This window comes from Corylus avellana, chromosome ca2 (genome assembly GCF_901000735.1).
Source record: "Corylus avellana chromosome ca2, CavTom2PMs-1.0".
NCBI lineage: Eukaryota > Viridiplantae > Streptophyta > Magnoliopsida > Fagales > Betulaceae > Corylus > Corylus avellana.
The window spans coordinates 17,267,898-17,292,712 of NC_081542.1; the positions used below are offsets into that span (position 1 = coordinate 17,267,898).

The 24,815-nt window shown below is 38.0% G+C and overlaps 5 protein-coding genes across 13 annotated transcripts; 3 read left to right on the forward strand and 2 right to left on the reverse strand.

Moving 5' to 3' along the window:
• Positions 1 to 367: 367 nt before the first annotated feature.
• Positions 368 to 4,715, forward strand: LOC132172785 (uncharacterized). 2 transcript variants are annotated; one of them, XM_059584355.1, is made up of 4 exons: positions 368 to 887; positions 1,637 to 2,241; positions 2,428 to 3,134; positions 3,230 to 4,715. In XM_059584355.1, the coding sequence occupies exons 1-4, from the start codon at positions 617 to 619 to the stop codon at positions 3,414 to 3,416; spliced, it is 1,770 nt and encodes a 589-aa protein (XP_059440338.1). In that variant the 5' UTR covers positions 368 to 616; the 3' UTR covers positions 3,417 to 4,715. The 2 variants fall into 2 exon arrangements, with proteins under 2 accessions (XP_059440338.1, XP_059440337.1); XM_059584354.1 differs by having other exon boundaries at positions 1,637 to 3,134.
• A 1,636-nt stretch (positions 4,716 to 6,351) lies between these two features.
• Positions 6,352 to 12,105, reverse strand: LOC132172436 (uncharacterized). Of its 3 annotated transcripts, XR_009439139.1 has the most exons (10): positions 12,075 to 12,105; positions 11,583 to 11,713; positions 9,538 to 10,920; positions 8,748 to 9,434; positions 8,580 to 8,663; positions 8,302 to 8,377; positions 7,879 to 8,195; positions 7,538 to 7,759; positions 6,576 to 6,602; positions 6,352 to 6,415 (listed from the first exon to the last, which is right to left on the reverse strand). XR_009439139.1 is itself a non-coding variant. In XM_059583939.1 (9 exons), the coding sequence occupies exons 2-8, from the start codon at positions 11,640 to 11,642 to the stop codon at positions 7,568 to 7,570; spliced, it is 2,799 nt and encodes a 932-aa protein (XP_059439922.1). In that variant the 5' UTR covers positions 11,643 to 11,713; positions 12,075 to 12,105; the 3' UTR covers positions 6,586 to 6,649; positions 7,538 to 7,567. The 3 variants fall into 3 exon arrangements, 2 of the variants coding, with proteins under 2 accessions (XP_059439922.1, XP_059439921.1); XM_059583939.1 differs by lacking the exon at positions 6,352 to 6,415 and having other exon boundaries at positions 6,586 to 6,649; XM_059583938.1 differs by lacking the exons at positions 6,352 to 6,415; positions 6,576 to 6,602 and having other exon boundaries at positions 7,386 to 7,759.
• Positions 11,840 to 13,411, reverse strand: LOC132172438 (protein CAJ1). Its single transcript, XM_059583946.1, has 3 exons — positions 13,226 to 13,411; positions 12,845 to 12,937; positions 11,840 to 12,105 (listed from the first exon to the last, which is right to left on the reverse strand). Exons 1-3 carry the CDS (start codon positions 13,289 to 13,291, stop codon positions 12,001 to 12,003), a joined length of 264 nt encoding a protein of 87 aa, XP_059439929.1. The 5' UTR covers positions 13,292 to 13,411; the 3' UTR covers positions 11,840 to 12,000.
• Positions 13,412 to 14,807: 1,396 nt separating this feature from the next.
• Positions 14,808 to 17,136, forward strand: LOC132172435 (pectinesterase-like). Its single transcript, XM_059583937.1, has 3 exons — positions 14,808 to 15,591; positions 15,680 to 15,996; positions 16,201 to 17,136. Exons 1-3 carry the CDS (start codon positions 14,930 to 14,932, stop codon positions 16,893 to 16,895), a joined length of 1,674 nt encoding a protein of 557 aa, XP_059439920.1. The 5' UTR covers positions 14,808 to 14,929; the 3' UTR covers positions 16,896 to 17,136.
• Positions 17,137 to 18,296: 1,160 nt separating this feature from the next.
• On the forward strand, positions 18,297 to 22,137 carry LOC132172437 (peptide chain release factor 1, mitochondrial). 6 transcript variants are annotated; one of them, XM_059583942.1, is made up of 12 exons: positions 18,297 to 18,465; positions 18,549 to 18,652; positions 18,770 to 18,868; positions 19,577 to 19,760; positions 19,873 to 19,921; positions 20,012 to 20,090; positions 20,265 to 20,339; positions 20,423 to 20,500; positions 20,746 to 20,904; positions 21,279 to 21,374; positions 21,617 to 21,848; positions 22,026 to 22,137. In XM_059583942.1, the coding sequence occupies exons 1-11, from the start codon at positions 18,381 to 18,383 to the stop codon at positions 21,818 to 21,820; spliced, it is 1,212 nt and encodes a 403-aa protein (XP_059439925.1). In that variant the 5' UTR covers positions 18,297 to 18,380; the 3' UTR covers positions 21,821 to 21,848; positions 22,026 to 22,137. The 6 variants fall into 6 exon arrangements, with proteins under 6 accessions (XP_059439925.1, XP_059439926.1, XP_059439924.1 ...); XM_059583943.1 differs by having other exon boundaries at positions 22,035 to 22,137; XM_059583941.1 differs by having other exon boundaries at positions 22,067 to 22,137.
• The last annotated feature ends 2,678 nt before the right edge of the window (positions 22,138 to 24,815 follow it).

The window sequence follows — 24,815 nt, forward strand, 5'->3', positions numbered from 1 at the left end:
ATTTTAAAAGTCCCTAAGAGGTAGATTAATCAGCTGGGACCACGCCTAATGAAGCGAAGGTCACTAGTTTGAATCCCCTTTCCCCCTCTTGTGCGGACATATAAAAAAAAAAAAAAAAAAAGTCACATCACACTTAAAATGACTCTAAAAAGACTCTTAAGACTCTAAGAAGACTCTTGAAAGACCTATAACATTACTCAATTAATACTAGGGGTGTAATAATGGTAAAGATGTCAACAAAATGAAATTATAATATTATAAGATATATTTGTAGACCAAAATGCAGTGAATGAAGGGGTCTAAGTCAGGGAGTAACTTATACGCGCCCGTATCTGGAGCGGTGGTCTTCCCGTGGGCCCGTTCATTTAGAAGATGGTCATCTTGGATGGCACACTAGGTTAGACGAAGTAGTTCCTCAAAAAAAAGGTTAGACGAAGTAGCTTCAGAGGCTCCAAGACAGAAAGACACAGCGGTGGATAGACAGACGCAAGAAGCGAAGAATCGCCGTTCAATTCAACTACCAGAAGAAAGATTAGAGAGAGAGAGAGAGAGAGAGAGAGAATTGCAAAATCGAGCGAGTGGTTGATTTATGCTGTAATATAATCGCACGCAGAGGATGGTTGGGGATGTGAGCGGAACGACGTCGTCGATGGCGGAGGCGCAGTATGTGGGGGCCAAGACGTCGGTGTGGTGGGACATAGAGAACTGCCAGGTGCCGAAGGGGTGCGACCCGCATTCGATCGCGCAGAACATAAGCTCGGCGCTCGTGAAGATGATGTACTGCGGGCCCGTCTCCATCTCCGCCTACGGCGACACCAACCGCATCCCCGCCTCCATACAGCACGCGCTCTCCAGCACCGGCATCGCCCTCAACCACGTCCCCGCCGGTACCCTTCTTTCTCTAACCCTACTGCGATATTTCTTCGGATTCTCTCAGATCTGCGATCTCTGCGTCGTATTTTATTGTTATTATTATTAATATTTTTTTTGTGACTTTGGATTCTAAAAGATCTGCTCTGAGCGTGGTTTGATTTAGCTTTTCTGCCTCTTTATTGTCGATGGATGTGGCTGTATATTTGTTGGGTTTTGGTTTTATCTCCGCTTGTTTGTTTTTAGGTCTCATGTTTCGTGTTCGATTATTGCTTTATTGGTAACTTCCTAACGGCGCTTTCGTTTCGTCTATGAATGAACCCTAATTTTGCGATTTAGGGTTGAGATTTTGACTTCCGTCTTCGGTTTTTGCATCGATTTTTCTTTCTTTTTTTTTTTTTTTGTGAATAAGAATTTGGTTCGTTTTCGTTGTGTCCAGCGAAGATTGAGTTTAAGGTGGATTTGGTATTTTACTCTTATTTACGTGAATACTAATTTTGATTAGGAGGCATTAGCTAAATTTATTCTTTTTCTTGCCGTTCAGAGAGGCTCATGTTTTGTTCGGTACTTGTTTTCAAGAATTGTTAATTGCACTTCTATTTTGTCTATGAACCCTGTGTTGCAAATAACTTTGAATATCTCTATCCACGATTTTCATTGTCTTCTTTTCTGGCAAACTCTTTAAAACTTACTGATGGACTAGAAGATAAGATTGTGTTTTTTCGATGTGTATTCATTTTCATTGACATGTGAATGTGTGTAACAGGTGTGAAAGATGCGAGTGACAAGAAGATTTTAGTTGACATGCTGTTCTGGGCAGTAGACAACCCTGCTCCCGCAAACTTTATGCTGATTTCTGGTGACAGGGATTTCTCTAATGCACTCCATCAGCTGCGCATGAGAAGGTATAATATTCTTCTAGCACAGCCGCAGAAAGCGTCTGCTCCCCTAGTTGCTGCAGCAAAGACTGTATGGCTTTGGACGAGCCTCTCTGCTGGAGGACCCCCGCTTTCAAGTGGTGAGTCAACACAGTTACAGTTTACTAACGGTTACCATACCTCTAATCAAGAAACGTCACAATACCCAGTTTCTGAACCCATTCAATTAAGCCAACCCATCAATTCTGAAAGCCCTTCTTTGGGAAATCAAAGACCTCCTAGTACTGGAAGGGTTGGTGGTGATAACAAACACAAAGGGAAATATAACCGAAAATCGACAAATGACCCGAGCATATCAAGAGCCTCAAGCGTGCCAGTATCCGTTCAAGAGAGTAAAAACGGTGATTACACTTACCAACCGGATTATACAGAAGCAAAGCAGTTTAAGAAAGCCCCACATGAATTCTTTGGCAGTAATGAACCTGAACTTTCTGTAAGTCGGTCTACTTCCAATTTCTTTCATGGCAGTTCTGATGCTTCTGGGAGTAATGGCAATAATTTTGTAGGAAATCCGCAAAATCAATATCCTCTTCCCTTGAGGCCAAACAACCCCCATATGCAACCTTCTTTTGGACAGGACAATTTGCATTATTCTAACTCTCATAATCATGGTTTTCAGCCAACTCCTCTCAGGCCTGATGGCCCTAGATATTTTCCAGCACACACAAATGTGCCTGATATGGGTAGGCTAAATGTCAATGAATTCCCCAGCTATGCTCAAATTCCTCCTAATGTTCATCAGCGAACTGGAGAAGAGTTTAGGCGGCCAAGATCGACTGAATCTCCATATCCAGCTCGCGTAAATGTACCTCAAAATGGCCAAATCTTACAGAATGGCCAAACATTTCACCATGATAATATGAACAACAGGTACCCCCGTGGTTCTGAATATTCTCTACCTGCCTCCTCCCCAATGGTTGCTAACACTGCTTCTAGTAATGGTGTCTGGGGATCACAAGGACGTCCATCACCTTCTGAGTTCGTGCAAGGCCTTATTGGTGTTATCCTACTTGCCTTAAACACCCTGAAAAATGAAAAAATTATGCCTACTGAAGCAAACATAACTGATTGCATTCGTTATGGAGATCCAAAATACCGCACTACTGACGTAAGAAAGGCCTTGGAGTGTGCAATTGAGCAAAATATGGTAGTGAAACAGAACTTAGGTGCAATGCAGTTGTATGTTGGTAAAAATGGGAAACTGTGGAAGTGTGTTAACCCTATGGGTGGTAATCACACGCAGCACTCAAAAGTAAGATGGGATGGCATACAAAAGTTTCTAAGTTCTCCAGCTGGCAGGTCGGCAATGATGGCTTCTCAGTGCAGGTAGAGGTGTTTAATAAATTTGTTGCTACTTTGTTTTCCTGGATGAGACATTTCTAACCCCTAAATTATTTGATTTGTTTGTCTTTGTTCTGAAGATATGAAGCAGCCTTGACTCTTAAGAAATCATGCTTAGAAGAGCTTGCTTTGGGTGATGTACTCCAGATCTTGAATATGGTCATTGCTGTGAAGAAATGGATTATTCATCATCACTCAGGATGGCAACCAATTAGCATTACTCTTGCTGAGACTAAAGCTGATAACGGTTTTGAAACTGGTGGTTGATTAAAATCAGATCAGTTTTAGTACTAAAAAGTGGCAGTCTTAAGATGGTTACAGGTACCAGTTTGTCATAATTTAATTGGATCTGTTGACTGGAGGAACATAGGCCACTTTTGAAAAAACTACAATATAAAAAAAGCTATGTTAGATGGAACTTTTAGATTGTGGATTAGGCAGTGTTAGGCTATTTTGTTTTTGCCTTTTTATCTGCTGGAAACTAGCTCTGGTATCCTACAGAAAGCCCACATTTGGTAAGGTCACCTATTAGACCAGTGCAATTCTCCCCCACCGTGGTGGCTATAAGCTACTCTCTTCACCATATTCATCTATTTTGAAACGTTTGCACCTGAACTACTGAGCTTCTGTCAGAACAAGTCGACCATTAGACTTTTGCCCCTTGCCAGATTGCCAGATTGTGCTTAATTAGAGTTATTTCTTCCTAGTCCATTTTTTGAAGGTATTTTAAGAAAGGCACAAGGGAAGAGTCTTAAAGCTTTTATTTTTTGAGAACGTGAAGTCGCAAACAAGTTTCATACCTGTGGATGTATTTACATTTGTAGCTGGCCAGCATGATCAGGTTATGATGATTTGTTTTGATACAAGGCCCTTGGATATTAATTATATTGAAGATGCATCCATAGTTTTGTTGAAGGTTTTGAAAGGATCTGCATTATTTCAAGTGAACTGGAGTGGAACCATTTCGTGTTTCAAATTAGATTTTACAGATTTAATGGTGTACAGTTGTAACATCATTTAAAAATTGTAAATGATGCGGCATGTAGGCAACATATACATCGTTAGATGCTGTGAAATTTAATTTGAACCATGAAATGGTTCCTCTCTGTTTCACTTGAAATAGAGAGTATCTTGTTCCGATGGTTTTGAGATGGCCATTATGACACCGTGGTGGGGTTTGGTGGTTTACAAGTACTGGAGCAAAGCTAAAGAGAAAAAGGTTGAAGCAACTCCATAGACATTAAAGAAGTATACAAGGTATGATCGCTGAAAGATGATGTCACATGGTATTGGTCCTGGAATTACGAGAAGTGAGCATTGTTTATGAAGACTAGTATGCACATATGTCTACTATTTTTGGACTATGGAGGGCATGATCATAAATAAATTTGCTTTTGTGTGGAAAGGAACGTACGGCTGGAGTTTTGTGTCTTAAACTTTTGAAACCATTTGTATCAATTATAGTGCTGGTAGAAAACAAAACAATTGGAATAACGCTAGTGCTATCAATTTGAATATGTATCTCTATTTTCTGTACCTTTATATGTTATGTTGTTTTCGGCTCTACATGTGGCAGCGGGTTGGTTTGGTCTCATGATTGAAATATTTTGGGCATGTTTCCAATTTGATCTTTTCACTATCCATTTTCTGTTCTGTACCCTTTTCATGCTCTTGGACTGAATTTATGGTAAATTGCAACTTAAATATGGTATTGAAGCCCTTATTTCTTACGGAAGGGGGAAGGGGCAAAATATGAAACGTGATTTGAGTTTGTGTTTGTGTTTGTGTTATGTGTCGGAACAAGATGAGAAATAGGTGCATGCCAAACTTGTAATCTGTGTGTGTCCGTGTATGTGTTTTGATCAATGTTGCTCGATTCAAAGTCGCTGGAATTTGTGCGACTATATTGGACAAATGCCAAATAGATGGATATTCCACCCTGGATTTTCACTGGAGTGGTTGATTGTTCAGCAGTTTTAGAGATTGGTTCGGTGGTGCTCTATCATCTATATATACACATGGGTTCTATTTCTACGCACATCTGTGCAGTATCTCTCTTTCGAAAAGGAAAGATGGAAAGAATGACACAGCCACAGCCACAGGTTGCATTTTGAAAGATGAAAATCTTATGTTGAGATGCGATATCGCTGGATCATCTAGATATCAGTATTTTCTTTGTATCTTTTATCATTTTCGGCATTTTCTAATCTTACTGCTAATATCAAATGATTTAAGTACAGTAATGGCTGGCATTCACTATTCAGTCAATGGCCATAACCAGACATGATGGCATCCTATACCTTTTTGACATGGAACAGCATTATTCTGATACTGCTTTCTCGAGGAATAGAATAGTGCGACTTTAGTAGTGGGACCTTTATCGACCCAATTGAGTTGATACTCGTACTGATGACTGAATACTGCCGGTGGTTGATACCCGATACCCAACCCCTGACCAGTTCGTGCTGGAATTAACTGTTTATTATTCCGACCGACCCATCCGATGAGTCTGCGTAAACCAACTAAAACCGATCAGGATCAGGTAGGGTCGGAATTGTCAGGTCAGCCCAAACAAGCAGGCCTACCCGAATCCTGAATTCCAAATGATATACTTCATACTAGAAGGATTCTAATCCAGAGTTGAAGGGAGGGCACAAGGATTTTCACTAGAAGCCCACCAAAATAAACCTTCAAAATACAAGTAATTGACAACATGTACAATACAAGGGAGAAAATTATTACATTTTTCTTCTTTCTTCTTTTCAAGATATCAATAATTTGTCTATATTACCAAATTTTGGGGTCGAATCTAACTTGAAATGTTAACATTCTGCATTTTGCACTCTGACCACCAAATCAGTACATGGTAATAAGAAAAACAAAGTTACATTTATGCATTATAAAGTAGAATAAATGCAGAAAATTAAATAATCTTCCAGAACACCAAAAGCAGCATGACTCCACTAGGGGGCGGGCATCAAGGAAGAAAAGGATGGTGAGAAGGATATGCCTGCTTTTGCTTTTTATAAGCCCTGAGAAGCAAGTAATAAAAAGAAAATATATAACCATTTAACCCTCTGAATATTTTCTTGAAAAGAAAATAACCATCCTTGGAATTGAGACTGTTAATCACCTTGAAGCATTCAATCCCCCTAGTGCAACTGTTCCCAGAATAATAAAAAGGAAAGGGATTCGAATCAAAGCAGGATTTCCTCTTCTTCCCTGTGCCCTTGGAACTCCAGTTCTAACAACTCGTACATTTGTGACTAACCAAGATAGATGATATACAAGGAGGAGAATTAACAAGACTAACTAAATCAAGAGATAATGAAAACGGAGGAATCGAAAAATAATTCTATTTTTTTTAATAAGTAAAACGCCCACGCAAATCAAAAAGAACTATTTACTTTTATTAAAGTAAGTTACCTGAAGCTGAGCCGTCTCCTCTTGCACCTGTAGTAGGCACCACATGAAATGTTATAAGTAGAAGCATGTCAAATCTGTTGTTGATGGATTTATTAGTGCTTCATCATCATCATTAGTATTACTATTTTTTTTTTTTTTTTATCATCATAACCTCCTGAGTACATCCACTACATAATCCTTCCAATATGGAGCTCAGCTTTCATATCATGGTTTGCAAACTCAAAGCCAAAAGTAGATTTTGAATGGACAAACTGTGACTGGCTCAGAATAATATAACTAAATTCGACCTTAAATATTATTAAACAGAACAGGACTAAGGGACTAGGGTCACTTGTATACCAGGGTTTATGGAAAATACAGCTACAAACATAGATATGGACCACATTATTTAAAAAATTGGGATCTAGCAATGGCATTGAATACTTTCAGTTTTTAATCTAATTTCTGTCTTCATTTTTTTTTATAAGAATGAATACAGAAATTAGATTAAAAACTGAAAGTAAAGTAAGATATAGAAATTTGATTAAAAGAACGTATAAATTTGTGCATTAGCAAAAGAAAATTGGCAATACATCATCCACAAGTAGTAGAGCTATCTCCCTAGTACTTGCCCCAAAAAAACCAAAGTTGGATGGTACTCTAAAGAATTAAGATATTGATACTACCAGCCACCAACATATCCAGTGCTGAGAGGGGAAAAGAAAAATGAGTGTAAATAGTGAAGCAGACAAAAAAGTATGGGCTGTGGCAGTTGACTGCCAGCACTGGGATATGCTTACCTACCAAAAGATAGATTTTAATCAAAGAATCAAGAAACTGAAAACAAGTCTGTATAAATTGGCAAGAACTGAATACCTTAATAATAACATATTAAACAACAAATTACAAGAATTGGTCTTCAGTAACACCAAACCACTTATAAATACTCGGTAATAATTGCATATGCATATATAGCTGCTTACTCCAAATTTGATGAGCCATATACAGAATAACTAATCTGTCAAATGCTCAGCAATAAAATCAAGCGCATCATCATCAGTGATTATAACCCCAGCAGAAGGGTTAACATCCAAAGGTTCAACCACACCAACAGATGTAACCTCTTCTGCATGTTTATTTTCTTCATTCTCATTCTCATCCATCTCATCTCCATCGAGTTGCTCCATCTCATTGTAAGGGATCTCCTAAAACAGGACAAAGGATTCAAAAATTCTACTGGACTACTGAAGTTCTAATTCTTCTAAGCAGAACCTTAAGTAATGTGCAAGCAAAAATTCTTGGAAAAGGAAATACGGAGTGGTACCTCATCTTCTTGCAATGCTTGTTTCTCTGTCTCCACAATCCAGTCATCTAGCATGCTTTCCAACATGGCACTATCAAATGATATCATGTCATCAGGCTTACTTCCCAGCTGGCGTTCTCTAAGTCGCAAGTTGTAGTGGACATAGGTAAGTTCATTCCATCTCTTCTGAGACAAACAGTTGCGCCTTATTCTGTGAATTTGATCATAGATATTCCAGGTATGTTCACATCCCAAAGATGAGCACGTCTGACTTAGTATTCGAATGGCAATTCGTTGCAGCTCTAAGCAACTTATCCCATGTTGTTGCCACCATGCAGCTAATAAAACACAATATGAAACAGTACAAATTTTTATGACTGAATTTTTGCCTACTAAAAAAATCTAGAGTAATTAAGTTTGCATAAAGTGTGCCAACAGTATCACCTGGATCAAGCTCTGTTCTAGTACTAATAGCCAAATCTGTTCCAAAGTCAGCTTTGGCGGAAACAAAATCAGGAATCTGATATGATAACAACGGAAAATTGGTTAAAAAAAAATACAGAAAAAATGCCCAGAACAGTTATAACTGCTTTATATGTGCAACCACTGCAGCTGAATGAACATTTTCACCTTGAAACACCAAGCAACTAAATTGCTTTAAAATTAGTTAGCCCATGATAATAGGATGACAGACAAAGAAAAAAGCAAAAACAAACAAGTACCTGCATGGATGCAGAGATTCTTTTCCTACCATCCGGTTCAAGTCGAACAATACATTCATTTAGACCACGAATCACCTCAGGATGCTAAATCATAGAGAAGTAGAAACTTAAAGATGGGAGATAGAGAAAATTACAATAAAGTGCTTATATACTAATTACTTCTCATACCATAGTGAAATCTGGTCGATACCGGTATGACGGGTTGAGAAAGTATGCAGCTACACAGAGAGGATGGTGGAATAGCAAATTCCAGTGGCATTCTATCACACTCCAGAAAGGCCCGTATTTTCGAGCATCATCACCGTGAATGGCTTTAATTGCAAGCTTAGCTCTATACATGTCAATATATATAGAAGAAATTGACCGAGTTTCATCACTGTCTATCTTTTGAAGAGCTTGTGCAATTGGTTCTAAAGATTTCCTCACATATTGCATCTTCTTCCAAAATGTGACATTTAAGACAATTTTCTCAACTTCTTTACCCTCATCTGATTTGGCAAGTTGGGAAGAAAGCCAGTTGTTTGATTGGAACATTCTCTTAAGAACAATCCTTTGGTCCAACAAGCTCTGTAAAGTGAAAAAACTAGTGGCGAACTTCGTGACAGATGGCCTAAGAAGTTCCTGTCCCTTTGTAAATTCTTTCTTCATAAAATTTACCAACCATGTGCTGTTATGGATAAACCTTGTAATTTTTTTGGCTTTATCAAAACATTCTCCTACCCATTTTATGTTCAGAAAATCTTCAAGCATTTGATCAATGCAATTGACAGCACATGGTGTCCAAAACAAATTTCTCCTTTTCGCTTCAAGCATCTTCCCAGCAATCCTAAAACTGGCAGTATTCTTACTAATTACCTGTGATGGAAATTAGACAGAAAAATCTTAGCAGACAGCTTCTCAAGCAAATTCCAAAGGCGACTTTGCAGAAGAAAAATCAAATATGAAAAGCTAAGACTACCTGGACTACATTGTCCTCGCCTATCTCTTCCACCATTTTGTCAAACAGCTTAAAAAGGTTTGCAGCATCCTCTATTATGTCAGTGGCATCAGTGGAAGAAACAAAATATAAACCACGAGGACAAGAGACCAAAAAGTTTATTATTGTCCTACTCTGCACATCTTTCCAACTATCAGCCACAATGGAGCAGCCAGTAACTGCCCAAGATGCTTTAAACTCCATTAGATACTCTTCGAGGGTAGTGATCTCATCCTGAAGGAATTGACCGGATATTAGTCGGCTGAAAGGGCCTTTCAGACCTTGCCCATATTGGCCAACCAACTCTAGCATTTTACGGAAGTATGGGGAGTTTGCTGCATTTGAAGGGATTCCTGCATGATAAAAGAATTTGCAGATAGCAGATACTACTTCCTTCCGAGTTCTCTTTTCACATATCATCTTTGCTTTTACTTGCTTGAAGAGTGGGGATGTCTGGTATTTTAGTGATTTCAAAAATATGGAATCTAATCTTGATCGTTTAGGTTCAGCACCATTGACACTAGTACCAGGAGACCTCCCCTTGACATTATTTCTAATGTCACCGTCTGAAACTTTATCATCAATAGCCTGAATATCCTTACTCATACATTGCAAAAACCCTTCATCCTGCTCTCCCTCTTCATTCTCATTATCTGAATGCAAATAGCATGTAGATGCTGTGTTAATATCTGGTTTGCGAGGCCTTCTGCCAGTACGGTGCCATTTCATGTTCTCCTTAATCTTAAGATACACATCCTCGGGCACCTTTTCACAGTATGCAACTTCTCCAGGGATCCTAGCCAGGTGTTGTTTAAACCGATTTATGCCTCCACTAATTATTTTTTCACAATAATTGCATTTCACCCTTTTCTTCTTTTCATCCTGTGGAATACAATGTTCCCAACCAGGGTCCACACATCCTAATGCCCGGAAAGGGGAGAAACCCCTAAACAGCTTCTTATCAATCACTAATTTCTTGCCTTTCTGTTTATAACCAACACTTGCTTCTCCTGCATAATTATACTCATTAGAATGGAAAGTTAAAGAACCCTGTTCATATTCAGCCTGCCTTTGCTTTCTACCAGAACGGCATCCTTCCAGGTTTTTCCTCATTCTCAAGCATATATCCTCTGGAACCTTTGCACAGTGAGTAACTTCTCCAGTCAGTCTAGCCAAATGTTGCTTCAATCGAAAAATTCCACCACTGACTATTTTCCCACAGTAGTTGCATTTAACCTTCTTTTTCCTTTCATCTTGAGCAATACCGTGCTCCCAGCCAGGATCAACATATCCTGAGGACCGAAGGGGGCTCATCTCTTCAACCATTTGGCAAGAAGACAGCAGTAGAAACTTTACTCTTTTTTCCTGATTATATGATTGAAACATAAGCAAATAAATAAAAAATCTTCAAGAAATAGGGAAAAAAAAAAAGAAAAAAAAGAAGAAGCCGATCCTAGGTATCCAAAAGTTCTAAAGTATCCCTTAGAACATTTGATGCGAAGGGGTGAATGCACCATCACGAAAGAATACATAATCAGTGACAACAATGTTGCAGGAAAAAAAATGATCCCAGATTACTAAAGTCATCCTATTTTCATCGTTTTGTTGAGTCCAATTCCACAGGAAATTACCAAACAGTACAATAAGAATCTTGAAATAGCCCTACACATTATGATAACATTATACATAACACTGAAAATCATAAGCAGAACAGTTCAACAAGACAGTGGAAATGGAAAATTTATTTTTTGTTTTATCACTCTTCTAATCTCAACAGAAAATTATTTGCTCATATGTCTTATACAAACAAATATAATAGGCAGTTGAACAACCAGTAAGTTTCTAGATATTAATTATTTCACGAAAAAGAAAAGGAAAAAAAAAAAAAAAAGGAATACTTGGATGAAAGTTCGACTCAAATAATTGAAAAGACAGATCTATAACTTTATAAAATAGCTTTTCCTTTTGACAGTTCAATTCCGCAAATAGCATCAACAAGGAAAAGAAGAAGAGATTTTAAGTCATACAATGTATTTGCCTCTTTGACACACTGGACTTCCTTCCCAAGTCCAAATCTCCTCATGCATACCCCAGAATATCGAGTTGGCTTATGTATCTTCTTCAGAATCCTTGAATGAATAGCTTGAGCAAGGCTAAGCTAATAATAAAAACCACAGTAACAGGTAAAGGGAACCCCGCGGTGGGGCAATGGAATAAATGAGAGAGAGGGGAAAAAAGAATGAAGCAAATTATAAAACAAGCACAGAGACTATGACACAAAAACTCAGCCAAATAAGTTCATTTCAACAGCTTGGCAGAAACAGCATAAAGTGCCAGGTTAAGATAATGCATCATTCCGAAAGTTCAAAATGTAATTTATTGACATATTGAGCGAACTATGCTACATTATGAGATCAAGAAACTGAGAGTCACAAGTTTGTCCATTTATAGTCCATTTGGGAGTTTGCAAACCATGACTTTGTTGAACTCTTTGGTCTTTCTTAGAATAAGAGAATTACCAGACAGCAGGCAAGAGTATGCTTCTGAAATCTGCAACAAGTTAACATATTAAAGTCTGTTATTCCATGAATACAATAAAACTGAACATTATGTGAAAGAAAATCCAAAGCTTTAGAAATTCATACATTTTATGTGACTGCTTCGGTTAAAAAGTAAAAGAATAAAAAGATTGCTCCGATACTCTTCCAACATAAACAATGACATATGATTTTCTCCCATATGTAGGGCATTCTTTATTCAAAAAGGAAAAAAAGATAACATCCTTTTGTCACTTACAAAAAAAGTACTCCAGTTTTCTACTTGCTCATAAACCTATACATAAGTCATACAAACTCTAATTCTGCCACTTCACTCCATCTAGGGTCGATCTTTTTGTTGATCACAAGTGATTGTCCCAAAGGCTAAATAAAGTAGCACCTTTTTTTTGGCAAGTAACCCAGAGATACCACGAAGCATATCCAAATAGAGTAATGCTACTCTTCACACCCATTTCAGGGCTGAGGTCGCATGTTTTAAGTGATCGACATGACAACCAATTTAAAACAAAAAAAAGAAAATAGAAGAAAAGCCAGTTAAAACATGTCTCGTCAAACGGTGTAAAATTGGAGTGATAAATTTGTGTGAAGACTAGCATTACTCATCCAAATATCTTCCCCAGTGGTTCAAACATTTGCATATAATGATCTATCATATGCATGTAACAATAGTAGAACTGACAATGCAAGTTAGCAAAAAGAACAAACTCCTAAACTTCCGAATGTATCCCTACCAATTTGAACTTAGATTCTGCATGAGGCTTTTCTTGAGCTGGAAAAAGGTCAGGATGAGACTCCCATACCTTCGTTCTGTAAGCTGCTTTAACCTACAAACATAAGTCACAGCACAGTGTCTACCAATCAACCAAATAGAAAAAGAAAAAGAAATTCTGTGCACCAAAAACCACAACTTGTACATCCCCCAAAATCACAAATTATCAACTTGACCCAAATCCAGTAATTCAGCTACAGTCTCAAACTATAACACAAACAACCCCAAAACGCAAAATTGATCCCCGTAGCGGTGTAAACCAAAACAAAAAACCCTGATTTTGCATCACAAATTTATGGGATAAGCGGGATTTACAGAGAGAGATAGGTGTGCATTAAGGAACCTGAGAGAAGGTAGGGCGAGAATCGGGAGGGAACCCTAGCAAGGCCCTGGCCTCATCGCCCTGCATTTCTGAAGGTTCGTCTTCTTCGTGTTTTTGGGAACCTTTATTTTGAGATTGGAAATTCTTGGGTCTGAATGCTCGGACAGGTGGAGGCTTGTAGTTCGTGATCAACGTCCTGATTATGGTCCGACGTATATCAAAATTGAGCCCGAGTAATTCTTTGGAGCTTGTTTGTGTCCTTATTTATTTGACTATTATAATTATCATTTAATTAAAATTTAATAATAATTAATTATAAGTCTAATAATAATTTTAATAGCTACATTTTCTTTTTTTCACAGTTTAAGAAGTTAATTAAGATGAAGGCAATGGCAATTAATTTTTGATAGTTGGGAGGAATGTTCCAAAATTTAGTATTGAGGTCCTTTGTTCTAAATGGGTAGTTCAATCGGCTATGTAACATGTCTCATAAAGTGGAGGTTACTAGTTCGAATTTTCTCTTCTCTTCTTTTGTGTGGACATGTCATAAAATAAAAAATTAAAAAAAATAAGAAAGAAAAGTATTGAGGTCATTTTATAATTCCAAAGATCCATAATTTTTAAAATGCCTACAAATTATGTGTTTTACGAAATAGGCCTTTCAAATTTAATTTTTGATCTCTCAAAAAAAAAATATAAATATATATATTTTTTTAAATTTTGTCCTCCTAATATAGAAATCTAGTTTCGCCCATAATTGCAGTGAGCTGGTGGTGATCAGTCACTACAAAATTGTGGGGCGACCATCCTGAAAGTAAATTAATGAAAAATATTAAGGGTATCAAATTTTTTATTAAGAAAGCTTTATTAAGCTGATATATAACTCATTCATTGGTATCTATTACATTTATCTTAATTAATTATTTTGTTTCTTTTAAATAAATGAGTTATACATTAGTTTAGTAATGCTCTTTCGATAAAAGATTTGGTACCCCTAATATTTTTCTAAATTAATAGTTTGCTTGGCCACTCTTCAAAGTGGTGGTCCGGCCACCTATTTATTTTGCTTTTTTTTTTTTGTTATATATATATATTTTTTAAAACTTTATGTAATTAAATTCATACAAAAAACGAATGGTATGAATCTTTGAAATTTTTTTAAAGCTTTACGTACGGTGTATGGATTGAAGCACAAACAAAAAACACATCAAATATTGTTTAGTTCAGAATAACAGACACACATGAATTTCAACATATTTATAAATAATAGTTAATTATGAACGACAAAGAAGGAAAAATCAAGTCCATGAAAGTCCTGTGTCAACGCAGAGCCATTGAAAGCCACCAAAAAAAACGACTATTTTTTTGGAACTAATTATAGTAATTGCAACGTAAGTGATGAGTTGATAATCTCTGTTTGGGAGTTTGTCGTTACCCTCCACTCAAACACCGGTAAGCCACTCAAACATCAGCAACGCTCACCACCGTCCATGCATATGCACTGACAGAGAACACTAATTTAAGAAACCTTCCCCCGCCACGCTATAAAAAGCTTCCACATGCAACCCCATCTTCTTCAATCACCCGCCTCTTCTTCCTTTAATTAGCATTGGCGGGGGATGCTGGAGCATATATATTATATAGACACACACATATATATATATTTATAAATATACAGTGAATTTGAAGAAGAAGAAGAAGAAGAAGAAGAAAAAGATAGAGAAGATGATTGGCAAAGTAGCTGTTTCGGTTACTTCTGTCATTCTTGTTGTTGGGGTGGCGCTTGCTGTGGTGGCTGTAGTTCACCACAATGCGAGCAAGAACAATGCGGAGAGTCTGTCGCCGCAGATGAAGATGGTGAAAGACATTTGCAGTAAGACGGATTATCTGGACGCTTGCCAGAAGAGTCTTAGCCCTGTGGCGGAGAAGGGAAACACAGACCCCAAGGAATTCATAAAGGCTGCAATCCAAGCCACAATCAACGAGGTTTCCAAATCGGCCAACTTTTCCGACATGCTGGTGCAGAACGCGTCGAACATCCCGAGAGTGAAAATGGCAGCGGAGGATTGCAAGGAGTTGATGAGCTTCTCCATCGACGAGCTACAGGCCTCGTTCACTACGGTCGGAGAAAGCGACTTGCACACCATGAACGACCGGGCTGATGAACTTAAGAACTGGTTGAGCGCTGTCATTTCGTACCAGCAGACATGTCTTGACGGCTTTGAAGCACCCGAATACCGTAAACTCATGGAAGACAACCTCAACGACGCCGCTTCACTCACCAGCAATTGTCTGGCTATCGTTTCCGAGCTCGCCGATATCCTTAAGGTGTTTGGCTTGGAGTTCAACATCAAGCCCCCTGGTCGCCGCCTTCTTAGCCAGGACGGGTACGTACGTGTACGGTTAAAATTAATTACCACTTAAATAATTTTCTCAAAACATAAAAATAAATAAATAAATTTGATATTTTAACAGGTTCCCGACATGGTTCTCCGCCTCCGACCGCAAGCTCTTGGCTTCGGTGGACAACGGCAGGGTTAGACCGAACGCGATTGTGGCCAAGGATGGCAGCGGACAATTCAAAAGCATTGCCGCAGCAGTGGCCGCTTACCCCAAGAACCACAGAGGCCGATATGTTATCTACGTTAAGAGTGGAGTCTATAACGAGTACATTACCATTGAGAAGAATATGAAGAACGTGTTCATGTTCGGTGATGGACCTAGAAAGACCATCGTCACTGGCCGTAAGTCCAACCGCGACGGCTTCACCACCTTCAAGACCGCCAGTTTCTGTAACTACTTTACCCTTCTCCTCCATTTCGGATTACGGATAAGAGAAATTGTATCATCATCTTATGAGTTGATAATACATTTTTCAAAATAATAAATCTGATATGAGATGAGATACATCATTTTTTTTAAATTAATGCTTTCAAATCTCTCTAGGAAATAAAATATTTTATGTGACTTAATATAAAATTGCTTGTGAATGGCAGCGGCTATAGGAGAAGGATTCATTTGCAAGTCAATGGGTTTCCAAAACACTGCCGGACCGGAGGGACACCAAGCGGTGGCTCTCCGCGTCCAATCAGACATGTCGGCGTTCTTCAACTGTAGAATGGATGGTTACCAAGACACGTTGTACGTGCAGGCCCACAGACAGTTGTACCGCAACTGCGTGATTTCCGGAACCGTCGACTTCATCTTCGGCGACTCCTCCACGGTTATCCAGAACTCGTTGATCATTGCGAGGAAGCCCATGGACAACCAACAAAACACGGTGACAGCGCAAGGCAGAGCCGACAAGCGCGAGACGACCGGGCTGGTGATCCACAACTGCAGGATCGTGCCGGAGCAGAAGCTGTACCCATTGAGGTTCAAGATCCCGACATACCTCGGGAGGCCATGGAAGGAGTACGCCAGGACTGTGATCATGGAGACCACTCTTGCGGACTTCATCCAGCCCCTCGGATATCTGCCATGGGCGGGAAGCTTCGCGCTCAGTACCTGTAGCTACTTTGAGTATGCCAACCGTGGGCCCGGCTCTAGGACTGTTAGGAGGGTGAGGTGGAAGAATGTGCGAGTCATCAGCAGGAGGGAGGCTATTCAATTCACTGCCGTTCCTTTCCTCCAAGGGAACTTCTGGTTGAAGGCCACCGGATTTCCTTTCCTGCCGGGCTTGAGGCGTTGATGATCTCATGCCATTCATGCATGGAGGAGTTTAGATATCGTGTTGTATTTTTTTTGCGTGGAGTGTGTGGATATATGATGTGGACGTACGAAAGGCTTCGAGGGAAACACAATTAGATAAGAAAAAAGAAAAATTAATTTATTCATATAATGGGCTTAATTTGTACGTTTAATTATGTCGTTAGGATTCTTTGAGGTCCCTCTTTGTTCCAATGTATTTTGATTTTGGTATACCACTTTAATGCCAGAAAACTTTGAAAAGAATATTATTTTGTCTACTTCTCTACATCAAAAAATACTATATATAATATATATGGTATTATTATTTATAATATTTTATAGTAATGTCATCAAAATGTATGCACTTGACATGTTCACAAATTAACGAAGTAATTTACTCTCTAGAATTCTTTTCTCTCTCTTTTCAATCATCTAATCAACATTAAGAAAAACTTCAAGAGAAGAGAAGATCTAGATTTAGATCTTCTCTCCTCCCCTTTCATAGTTGCAGTGCTTGGAGTCTTCTCTGTAAGCTCCACCGGGCTCTATTTCTAACAGGTTGCTTTAAATCTAATTTGTAGATTTAGATCTAGATCCAGATATAGTCTATTCAACCTTAGATTTGATCGTTTTCTTTTCAGCCAAAGCGTGTTTTCCGAATGGATGTCTACGATGCCGTACTTCTCCACTACTACTTGTAGGGGTTTTTGTTTTTGTTTTTTGTTGTTGTTGTTTGTTTGTTGTCGCTGTTGTTGTTTTTATTTTATGGTCTTAGCCATTGGGCCGAGGATGTGAATAATGCTTCTGGCTTTCGGGCCGAGAGAGGAATGGTTTGGGTATGAGTTTTTTGTTCATACATGGAAAATGACTTCCTGTACTCCTAGAAGGAGTCTGCGTTAGCATATCTGTTCTATAATCTGAAGATCGGGATAGGATAGCGGATGTTTGACGTCATAAATTAGTTTTTCATTGTAAGATCTGTTATGTTTTCAATTTTTGACATGTAATCTTTTAGTTTTGGCTATAATCTTGCATAACTGTATGTTCTGTGATTGTAAAAGTTTTTATACTCTTGACCACTATTAATGAAATCAGATTGATTTTGCCTAAAAAAAAAATGAACGTAGTAATTTACGTGATACTTATACCATGTCAGCCAATAAAACATGAATTTCTAGCTAATAGTTTGTGTGAGATTATTTTTTTTTTAAAAAAAAAAGAAGTAGGAGAAAGATTTTTTTGCCCCAGTCTCTTCCACAGAGATTATATCTGTTCAGTAGTGGGCCACTTGTTCGGCCCAAAGCCTAATCGGCCCGCCTTTGGAAAATCACCTCCACCTAACAGGTTTACATAGCAGGCCTCACATGGCCCTTTTATACTCATCAGAGAAAGAAAGGAAAAGAATACGAAGTAAGAAAGAAGAGGAGGAAGAAGAAGCAGTTTCAGAGCGTAAAACCACATCGGCCTCGTCCTCAGCTGATTAAGAATGAGGTGGCGCAATCTGGTGAGGGCTCTGAAGCAATTAGAACCCTCCACTTCGATTTCCAGACATTTTCGCTCTTACTCAACCGGTGAAGCTTTCTCTCTCTCTTTTTGTTTTATGAAAAAAGAAATTTATATTTCCGAGGTTGAGAACAATCGTGAAAAATGACAGAACTGCAGCAACCTCAGCTGTCGCCCGACCTCGTCAGAATCATGGAACGAAGGCTGTCGGCTATAGAACATAGGAGTGCTAGCCTACACAATCTCATCAACCAGGTGATACTTTTTTTTTTTTTAAAAAAAAAAAATTAATAATAAGCGTTTCTTATATGTTTGATGAAAATACAACGAGAAAGAAATGGTGGGTGAGTTGTTGATGTTGAATGAAGACAGCCAGAAGCGTCACCGGCGGAGTATGCCAGGGCCAATAAGGAGCTGAGGAAGCTCAGTGGGTGTATGGACCTTATATCGCACTTGAGGACCAAGCAGAAGGTGATACTTCTACTCTCTCTCTCTCTCTCTCTAAATGTCGTCCTTTTATCTTTTATTTATTTATTTTTTTTGGGGTTGGGTTTTCTGTTGAAAGTATTGGTTGCTTCTTCCTGATGATGAATGTGTGAAATAGGTGGTAGTGCGGGCGTTTATGCCTTTGTTTGTTTTTCATGGGGTTTTAAGTGAATTGGTGCACATTCTAGTTGCCTTTCCGTGTGCTGCGTCGGTGGTTCCAAAGATATAGGGATTGTTTGATTATGTAGTAGTCATAGCAAATCAAATTTAAGTGTGGCCGAGAAGTCACTGGCTTTGAGGTCCATCATGTTCCCCATCTTCTTGTTTCTTCTTTCAACTGTTAGAGCTACCAAGCAAAAATCATGCCCTCATTATTTCAGTTGCCTTTTTTCTTTTTTCCTTCACCCACGTTTGAAACTTTGATCTCGGGGATAGGAAAACATCCAACTATCAACCAAGCTTAAGAAGTTTTGGTCTTCATTATTTCAGTCTAAACTTTCTTTGCTTAAAAAATTCCAGCTTGTGATGGTTTTCATGCTTGTATTGTAATTGAAAAAGTAAAAGCAGTCGAGCCGTCACGGATAATCTAAGTCAGTTTATTGTACATATGTTCTTTGTTTTGATGGTTCTTGCATGGCCAATTAATTAATGACGCCGGGTGGTAATTTGATGGTTGTCTTTTCATTTCTGCAGGAGATTGATGGGTTGAAGTCACTGATGTCTGAATGTCCGGAAGACAAAGATATGCTCGATATGGCAACTGAGGAATTAAGTCAAGCTATTGAAGAAGAGAAAAGGCTGCAGAGTTTGCTGCTCAAGTCTTTACTTCCAAAGGATGATGCTGATGAGAGGGACTCTATCTTGGAGGTGAGAGCAGGTAACAAATACCTATTGAGACCAACTTCCTTGGTGTCAATGTGTTCTAAATTTTGTTTAGGCATTTATTTTCCTTTTGTTGTCTTTTGATGATGGATGGAACCTTTAATCAGGAACTGGAGGGGAAGAGGCTTCTTTGTTTGCAATGGACATATTTAAAATGTAAGTTACTGCAACTGGTTTAGCATCACAAGTTGTACATTATTTTACAGTTTCTCAGTTGAGATGATTAAATTGTGTTAATTATGACAGGTATGAAAGATATTCACAGAAGAAAGGTTGGAAATTTGAAATTGTGGATATAGCAGAGTCTGATCTTAGAGGATACAAGGTTTGTGTTCTGTCATCTGTTGAATGTAAAGCAAAGGGCCCTCCTTCGATAAATGCTAGTTAATTTTTGATTCATGTGGCTTACCACACATAGATAGTCCTTAGTTTTTCCATATTACAAATGAATTCAGTTTGTCTTGATGACTCCTCGTTTTGACTCAGTTATCCATTTCAGGAAGCTAGTGCAGCAATCTCAGGAGTTGGTGTTTTTGGGAAACTTAAATTTGAGAGTGGAGTTCATAGAGTTCAGGTTTCATGAATAATTACAGCCTGCCAACCAACAATTATGATATCAGGTACCAATGCCAACTACTGACATATTCCTTTTTGCAGCGAGTTCCAGTGACAGAGAAGTCTGGACGTGTTCACACCAGTGCTGTTTCTGTTGCCATCCTTCCTCAGGCTGATGAGGTGCTAACTTTTTCAGTTGACTTTGTATGACATGCTATCTGAATGACTCTGGGATCCAACTACATGTGAGAGTTGTGTTTCGTTCCCAGATGGAACTTCCTATTAACTTTCAGTGTTTTTCGTCACAAATGACTTGTTGCTTATGTTGTTTGTCAATAGTGAGATACTATGGAAGTATGAGTATCTGATTGATAGTTCTGTCACTGAGGTTTGTATTTTCATACTATATTTGGAGTCTTCTGCAGGTAGATGTCCAGTTGAGGAATGAAGACTTGAGAATTGATACATACAGATCTGGTGGTTCTGGCGGGCAGCATGCAAATACCACCAATAGTGCTGTTAGAATAACTCATATTCCAACTGGTATGACAGTGGCCATACAAGATGAGCGATCTCAACATATGGTACTATTTTTTAAACTTCTGCAACTGTTTTGCATTCTTACTGCCCTGCAAGCTTCGGCACAGAATTAGCATTTCTTCCATAATCTGTAAACCATTGTCATTTAAACAGTAGTGCAGATTCGCTAGATTTGACACCATTTCCCTTATTATTTATCTTTGAATTCTATGTGAGTAATGAATTTATCAGTGGAAAGGAAAGAGTCTTCTATCAAAGCATATAGTAATTTGCGTTGGCCTTAGTTGGATAATGTTTTTTCACCTAACATTTATTGTTGCATCTCTTTTTGTTTTTATGTGGTACACAATTGTGAGGACTATGCTCTTAACGCAGCTTTCCCCATCCTTTCTCTCTCTCTCTCTCTCTCTTTTGGCAGAACAAAGCCAAAGCGCTTAAGGTGCTGTGTGCAAAGCTATATGAAATAGAAAGGTCTAGAATTCAGATCAGTCGGTCAAAACTTCGATCAGAACAGGTACAGGAGGGTATGAAATGGATATTGATTATCTTTAGTAATTTACTTTAAGAATTCTAAAGATTAGCTCAATCAGCTGGAGACCACATCTTATAAAGTGGCCGCAACTAATCTGAATCTCCCTTTTGTCCTCTCCTTGGAACCAATTACTTATTTATTTACTTTCTTTTTTTCTTTTTTTTTTTTTTTTTCCAGAAAAAAGGTTTACTTTGAGATTGATATAGAACTTGTCACTTGAACAGATTGGTAGTGGTGACAGATCTGAACGGATCCGTACATACAACTTTCCTCAAGGGCGTGTCACTGATCATCGCGTTGGCATCACTCATCATGCAATAGATGATGTGATGCAGGGGGGAAATCTGGATGTCTTCATAGATGCTCTTCTTTTGCAGCAGGAAATGGATGCAATTGCATCTTTCAGTTCTTCCATTGATACCAGTTGATTGATAGTAGTCCACGCTGTTTCTATTGGTGCGTGATTCTCTATTGTTTTTCTTTTTATCACTGTTTAGCATCATAACAAGTGTACTTTATGCTATAATTTTTGTATGTGGACATGCATAACTTTTTTATGGTACCAATTCAATTGAAAGTTGTTTTTTCCATTTCTTAATGGACTGAAAGAGACTGTATTCTAATCTTTTAAAGGTATGATAGTGTTGTGTCATCATCCTAAATGGATGCTACAGGATTTGGATCCGGCGCAATAGATCTGATTCGAGCTGTTCATTTTAAATGAATGGTTCCGATGGTTTGACCACTTCAAACTGGCCATTGATATATTTTGCACTAGATCTCAATTCATGCTACAGACACAGGTTTACCGCCATTGTTATGCAGCCACTTATTTGCCTTTTGTGGAGTCAGTGAGACATTTCTTGTTTTGAGCCAATTGCATTACTAATGCAACGATGACATAATAAAGATATTAGTAGATAATCGACAATGTAATTTTAATATTTGCCGTTACTTTATTCTTCTGAAGTCGTCAATACATAAATTCATATATTGAAATAAAAAATCGATATATGAGCAAGGCAAGTTGTAAGCTTGGCATTGGGGCCAAGTTTCACATATATTCTTCGGTGCCAGCTTAGTTTGGAGTATTGATTACGAGTAGACAGTGGCAGAGTGATTTTAAGCAAGAGTCCACTTTCCCTAAAAGCCCTTAGGTCCGTTTGGAATTGCGGTTTTAATAAATAATTTTAAAAATAACGTTTTTAAAATTGTTACTTTTTAAAATTATAAAGGTATTCAATAAAACATGTTAAAAAGTATTTTTTTATTAAATATTTGTTACGTGAATTCATGATTTTGGTTTAAATTCGTACTTTTTCAAATAAACACTCCTAGCTTGCTTATTGAAATCGTAGATTTTTTTTTTTTTCTATTTTAAATCAAGTGTTTTTTTAAATTGTAATGCTAAATGTTTTTCGTTTTGCAATATCTTTTAAAAACGTAGATTATTTTTGTAAAATCGTAATTTCAAACGCACTTTTAGAGAGTCTCAAATAAAATATCTATATTCTATCCTTCCTCAAAAGAATGATCACCACTCCAATTTTTTTTTTTTTTTTTTTTTCAAGAAAAAAATTACTGACTTGACCGTTGAAGGCTCCCTTCTTGGAACCACTCTGGTAGTTTTCTCTTTGTTCTGCAAAAAGCCCATCAGGAGGCATCAGGTCATCACATAGTCAGACAAAATTATCACACATTATTCTAGAATCCAAATCATTATCTTTATAAAATTCCATTTATTAGTCAAAATACTTCTGAAAGTCCATAACTTTTTGGGGGATAATTTATTTATAGAATCTTATTTATTTTGTCCATGTTTTTTTAGGGGGGCTATAGGGACACTTGCCCCCTCTATAGTCTATAACCCACACCTAACATACTTGTATTACATGCAATACGGACATTTTATTATAAAAAAAAATTCAAATAATTTTAAATTCAAACCTATTCGAACAAATACGTTTTGCCGGACACTCTCTAGCCACCTAAATCCCAATTTGAATAGCAGAAAGGGTTGTGGCAGGCACTTATAAGGTGTTTGAAGTTGAGATGTGGGTATTTGATGCCGTGAGATTTGGGTTAATAATCATGACTTATCACCAATCCTTATCCCTTGGGTTGAAGAGAAACCACCAATCAGCATCCTCCCATCGTCATCCGAAAGCAGGTAAATATGCCCCACCCCACATCCACATTATACAAGAAAGAAGATAATAAAGCATCATGATTGTGTTATCTTCCAATTAAACATAAAAGATAATATATAGATAATCATGATTTGTAGTCTAATCTTCTAACAATAAAAGACTTAAGCAGCTGCTTCAATAAAGGTGGCTGTGGGGCGAGAGAGAGAGAGAGAGAGCGGGCCATGGGATGGGATTGTGTAGGGTGGGTGAAATCAGTTGTGGGGCACGAAGTTGGCGTAGAAAATATGTTGCCACTTTTTCTTACAACTTCTATCTATCTTCCTGACATACGAAGTAAGACAAAGAACAAAGAAGTAGTGCCATTATGATTGTTGACAATCCCTCTAATTATAATCGCATCAAATCGAGTATTACCAAAAAAAAAAAAAAATTCCTGAACTTTCATAAATTTTGAGAAGATCTTTAAAAAATTTTAAAATTATTAATTTTACCGATTGAACTTTTAATTTGATACAATCTATCATCTCTATTAGGGTTTGGCATTAAACAGACGTTAGAATGGATAAAATGACCTTTATACCCTAAAACTTTTATAAAATTTTAAATTTACCTTTAATTTTAGGGAAATCATATATAAAATTCTTAGGTCAACGCGCTTTTTTTAAAAACTCCTTGGGTATTTTTTTTCGGAAATTTAATCCCTGGGTCACTCGAGACTACTTAAAAACTCCCTACCGTTAATTTTTGTTAACTTCCGTTATTTGAGTTAAACGCACCGTTTTACTTAAGTCCACCTCAGTAGAATTTTGTATCCTACGTGTTCACATTGGACACGTAGGATATAAAACTCACCGTTTTGGACCATCCAAAACGGTGAGTTTGGCTTAAAATTGAGGCCTTCTTCTTTGAAACTCTCAAGTTTTATACGGTCAAAATACAAGCCTTCCGATACACCTCAAGCGGCAACCCACCAACGCAGACGCCACCGACGCAGACCCTGCCGGCGACAGAACCCACCGAAGACAGAACCACCGGCGACAGAGGCCACCGGCGACAGTACCCACCGGTTAAATCACCCATTCCGGCGTCACTTTTCAGGCTAGGTTTCCGTCAAATCACAATATTTTGAATCGGAAAAATCTGGTTTCGACGAAGGTATTTTCCGAAATTTCTTTGTGGGTTTTGTTGATTGACTGAAATTGAAGCCTTTAATAGTTGTTTTTTGAATTTTTTTGTTGTGTTGGAAGCTTTTGGTTGAAACCTCATCCCCAAC

What these genes read in the sequence shown, in the direction of transcription:
- LOC132172785 (XM_059584354.1), top strand. Translation starts at nt 617, where the DNA reads ATGGTTGGGGATGTGAGCGGAACGACGTCGTCGATGGCGGAGGCGCAG. An exon ending in CCTCAACCACGTCCCCGCCG is followed by an intron (nt 888 to 1,636) that starts GTACCCTTCTTT and finishes TGTGTGTAACAG; the next exon opens with GTGTGAAAGATGCGAGTGAC. An exon ending in ATGATGGCTTCTCAGTGCAG is followed by an intron (nt 3,135 to 3,229) that starts GTAGAGGTGTTT and finishes TTTGTTCTGAAG; the next exon opens with ATATGAAGCAGCCTTGACTC.
- LOC132172435 (XM_059583937.1), top strand. Translation starts at nt 14,930, where the DNA reads ATGATTGGCAAAGTAGCTGTTTCGGTTACTTCTGTCATTCTTGTTGTT. An exon ending in CGCCTTCTTAGCCAGGACGG is followed by an intron (nt 15,592 to 15,679) that starts GTACGTACGTGT and finishes ATATTTTAACAG; the next exon opens with GTTCCCGACATGGTTCTCCG. An exon ending in CTTCAAGACCGCCAGTTTCT is followed by an intron (nt 15,997 to 16,200) that starts GTAACTACTTTA and finishes TGTGAATGGCAG; the next exon opens with CGGCTATAGGAGAAGGATTC.
- LOC132172436 (XM_059583939.1), bottom strand. Translation starts at nt 11,642, where the DNA reads ATGCATGAGGAGATTTGGACTTGGGAAGGAAGTCCAGTGTGTCAAAGA. An exon ending in GCGAGGACAATGTAGTCCAG is followed by an intron (nt 9,435 to 9,537) that starts GTAGTCTTAGCT and finishes TTTCCATCACAG; the next exon opens with GTAATTAGTAAGAATACTGC. An exon ending in TAGAACAGAGCTTGATCCAG is followed by an intron (nt 8,196 to 8,301) that starts GTGATACTGTTG and finishes GTGTTTTATTAG; the next exon opens with CTGCATGGTGGCAACAACAT.
- LOC132172437 (XM_059583942.1), top strand. Translation starts at nt 18,381, where the DNA reads ATGAGGTGGCGCAATCTGGTGAGGGCTCTGAAGCAATTAGAACCCTCC. An exon ending in TACACAATCTCATCAACCAG is followed by an intron (nt 18,653 to 18,769) that starts GTGATACTTTTT and finishes GAATGAAGACAG; the next exon opens with CCAGAAGCGTCACCGGCGGA. An exon ending in GCAATGGACATATTTAAAAT is followed by an intron (nt 19,922 to 20,011) that starts GTAAGTTACTGC and finishes TAATTATGACAG; the next exon opens with GTATGAAAGATATTCACAGA.
- LOC132172438 (XM_059583946.1), bottom strand. Translation starts at nt 13,291, where the DNA reads ATGCAGGGCGATGAGGCCAGGGCCTTGCTAGGGTTCCCTCCCGATTCT. An exon ending in CTCGCCCTACCTTCTCTCAG is followed by an intron (nt 12,938 to 13,225) that starts GTTCCTTAATGC and finishes TTATGTTTGTAG; the next exon opens with GTTAAAGCAGCTTACAGAAC. An exon ending in CAGAATCTAAGTTCAAATTG is followed by an intron (nt 12,106 to 12,844) that starts GTAGGGATACAT and finishes AACTTGTTGCAG; the next exon opens with ATTTCAGAAGCATACTCTTG.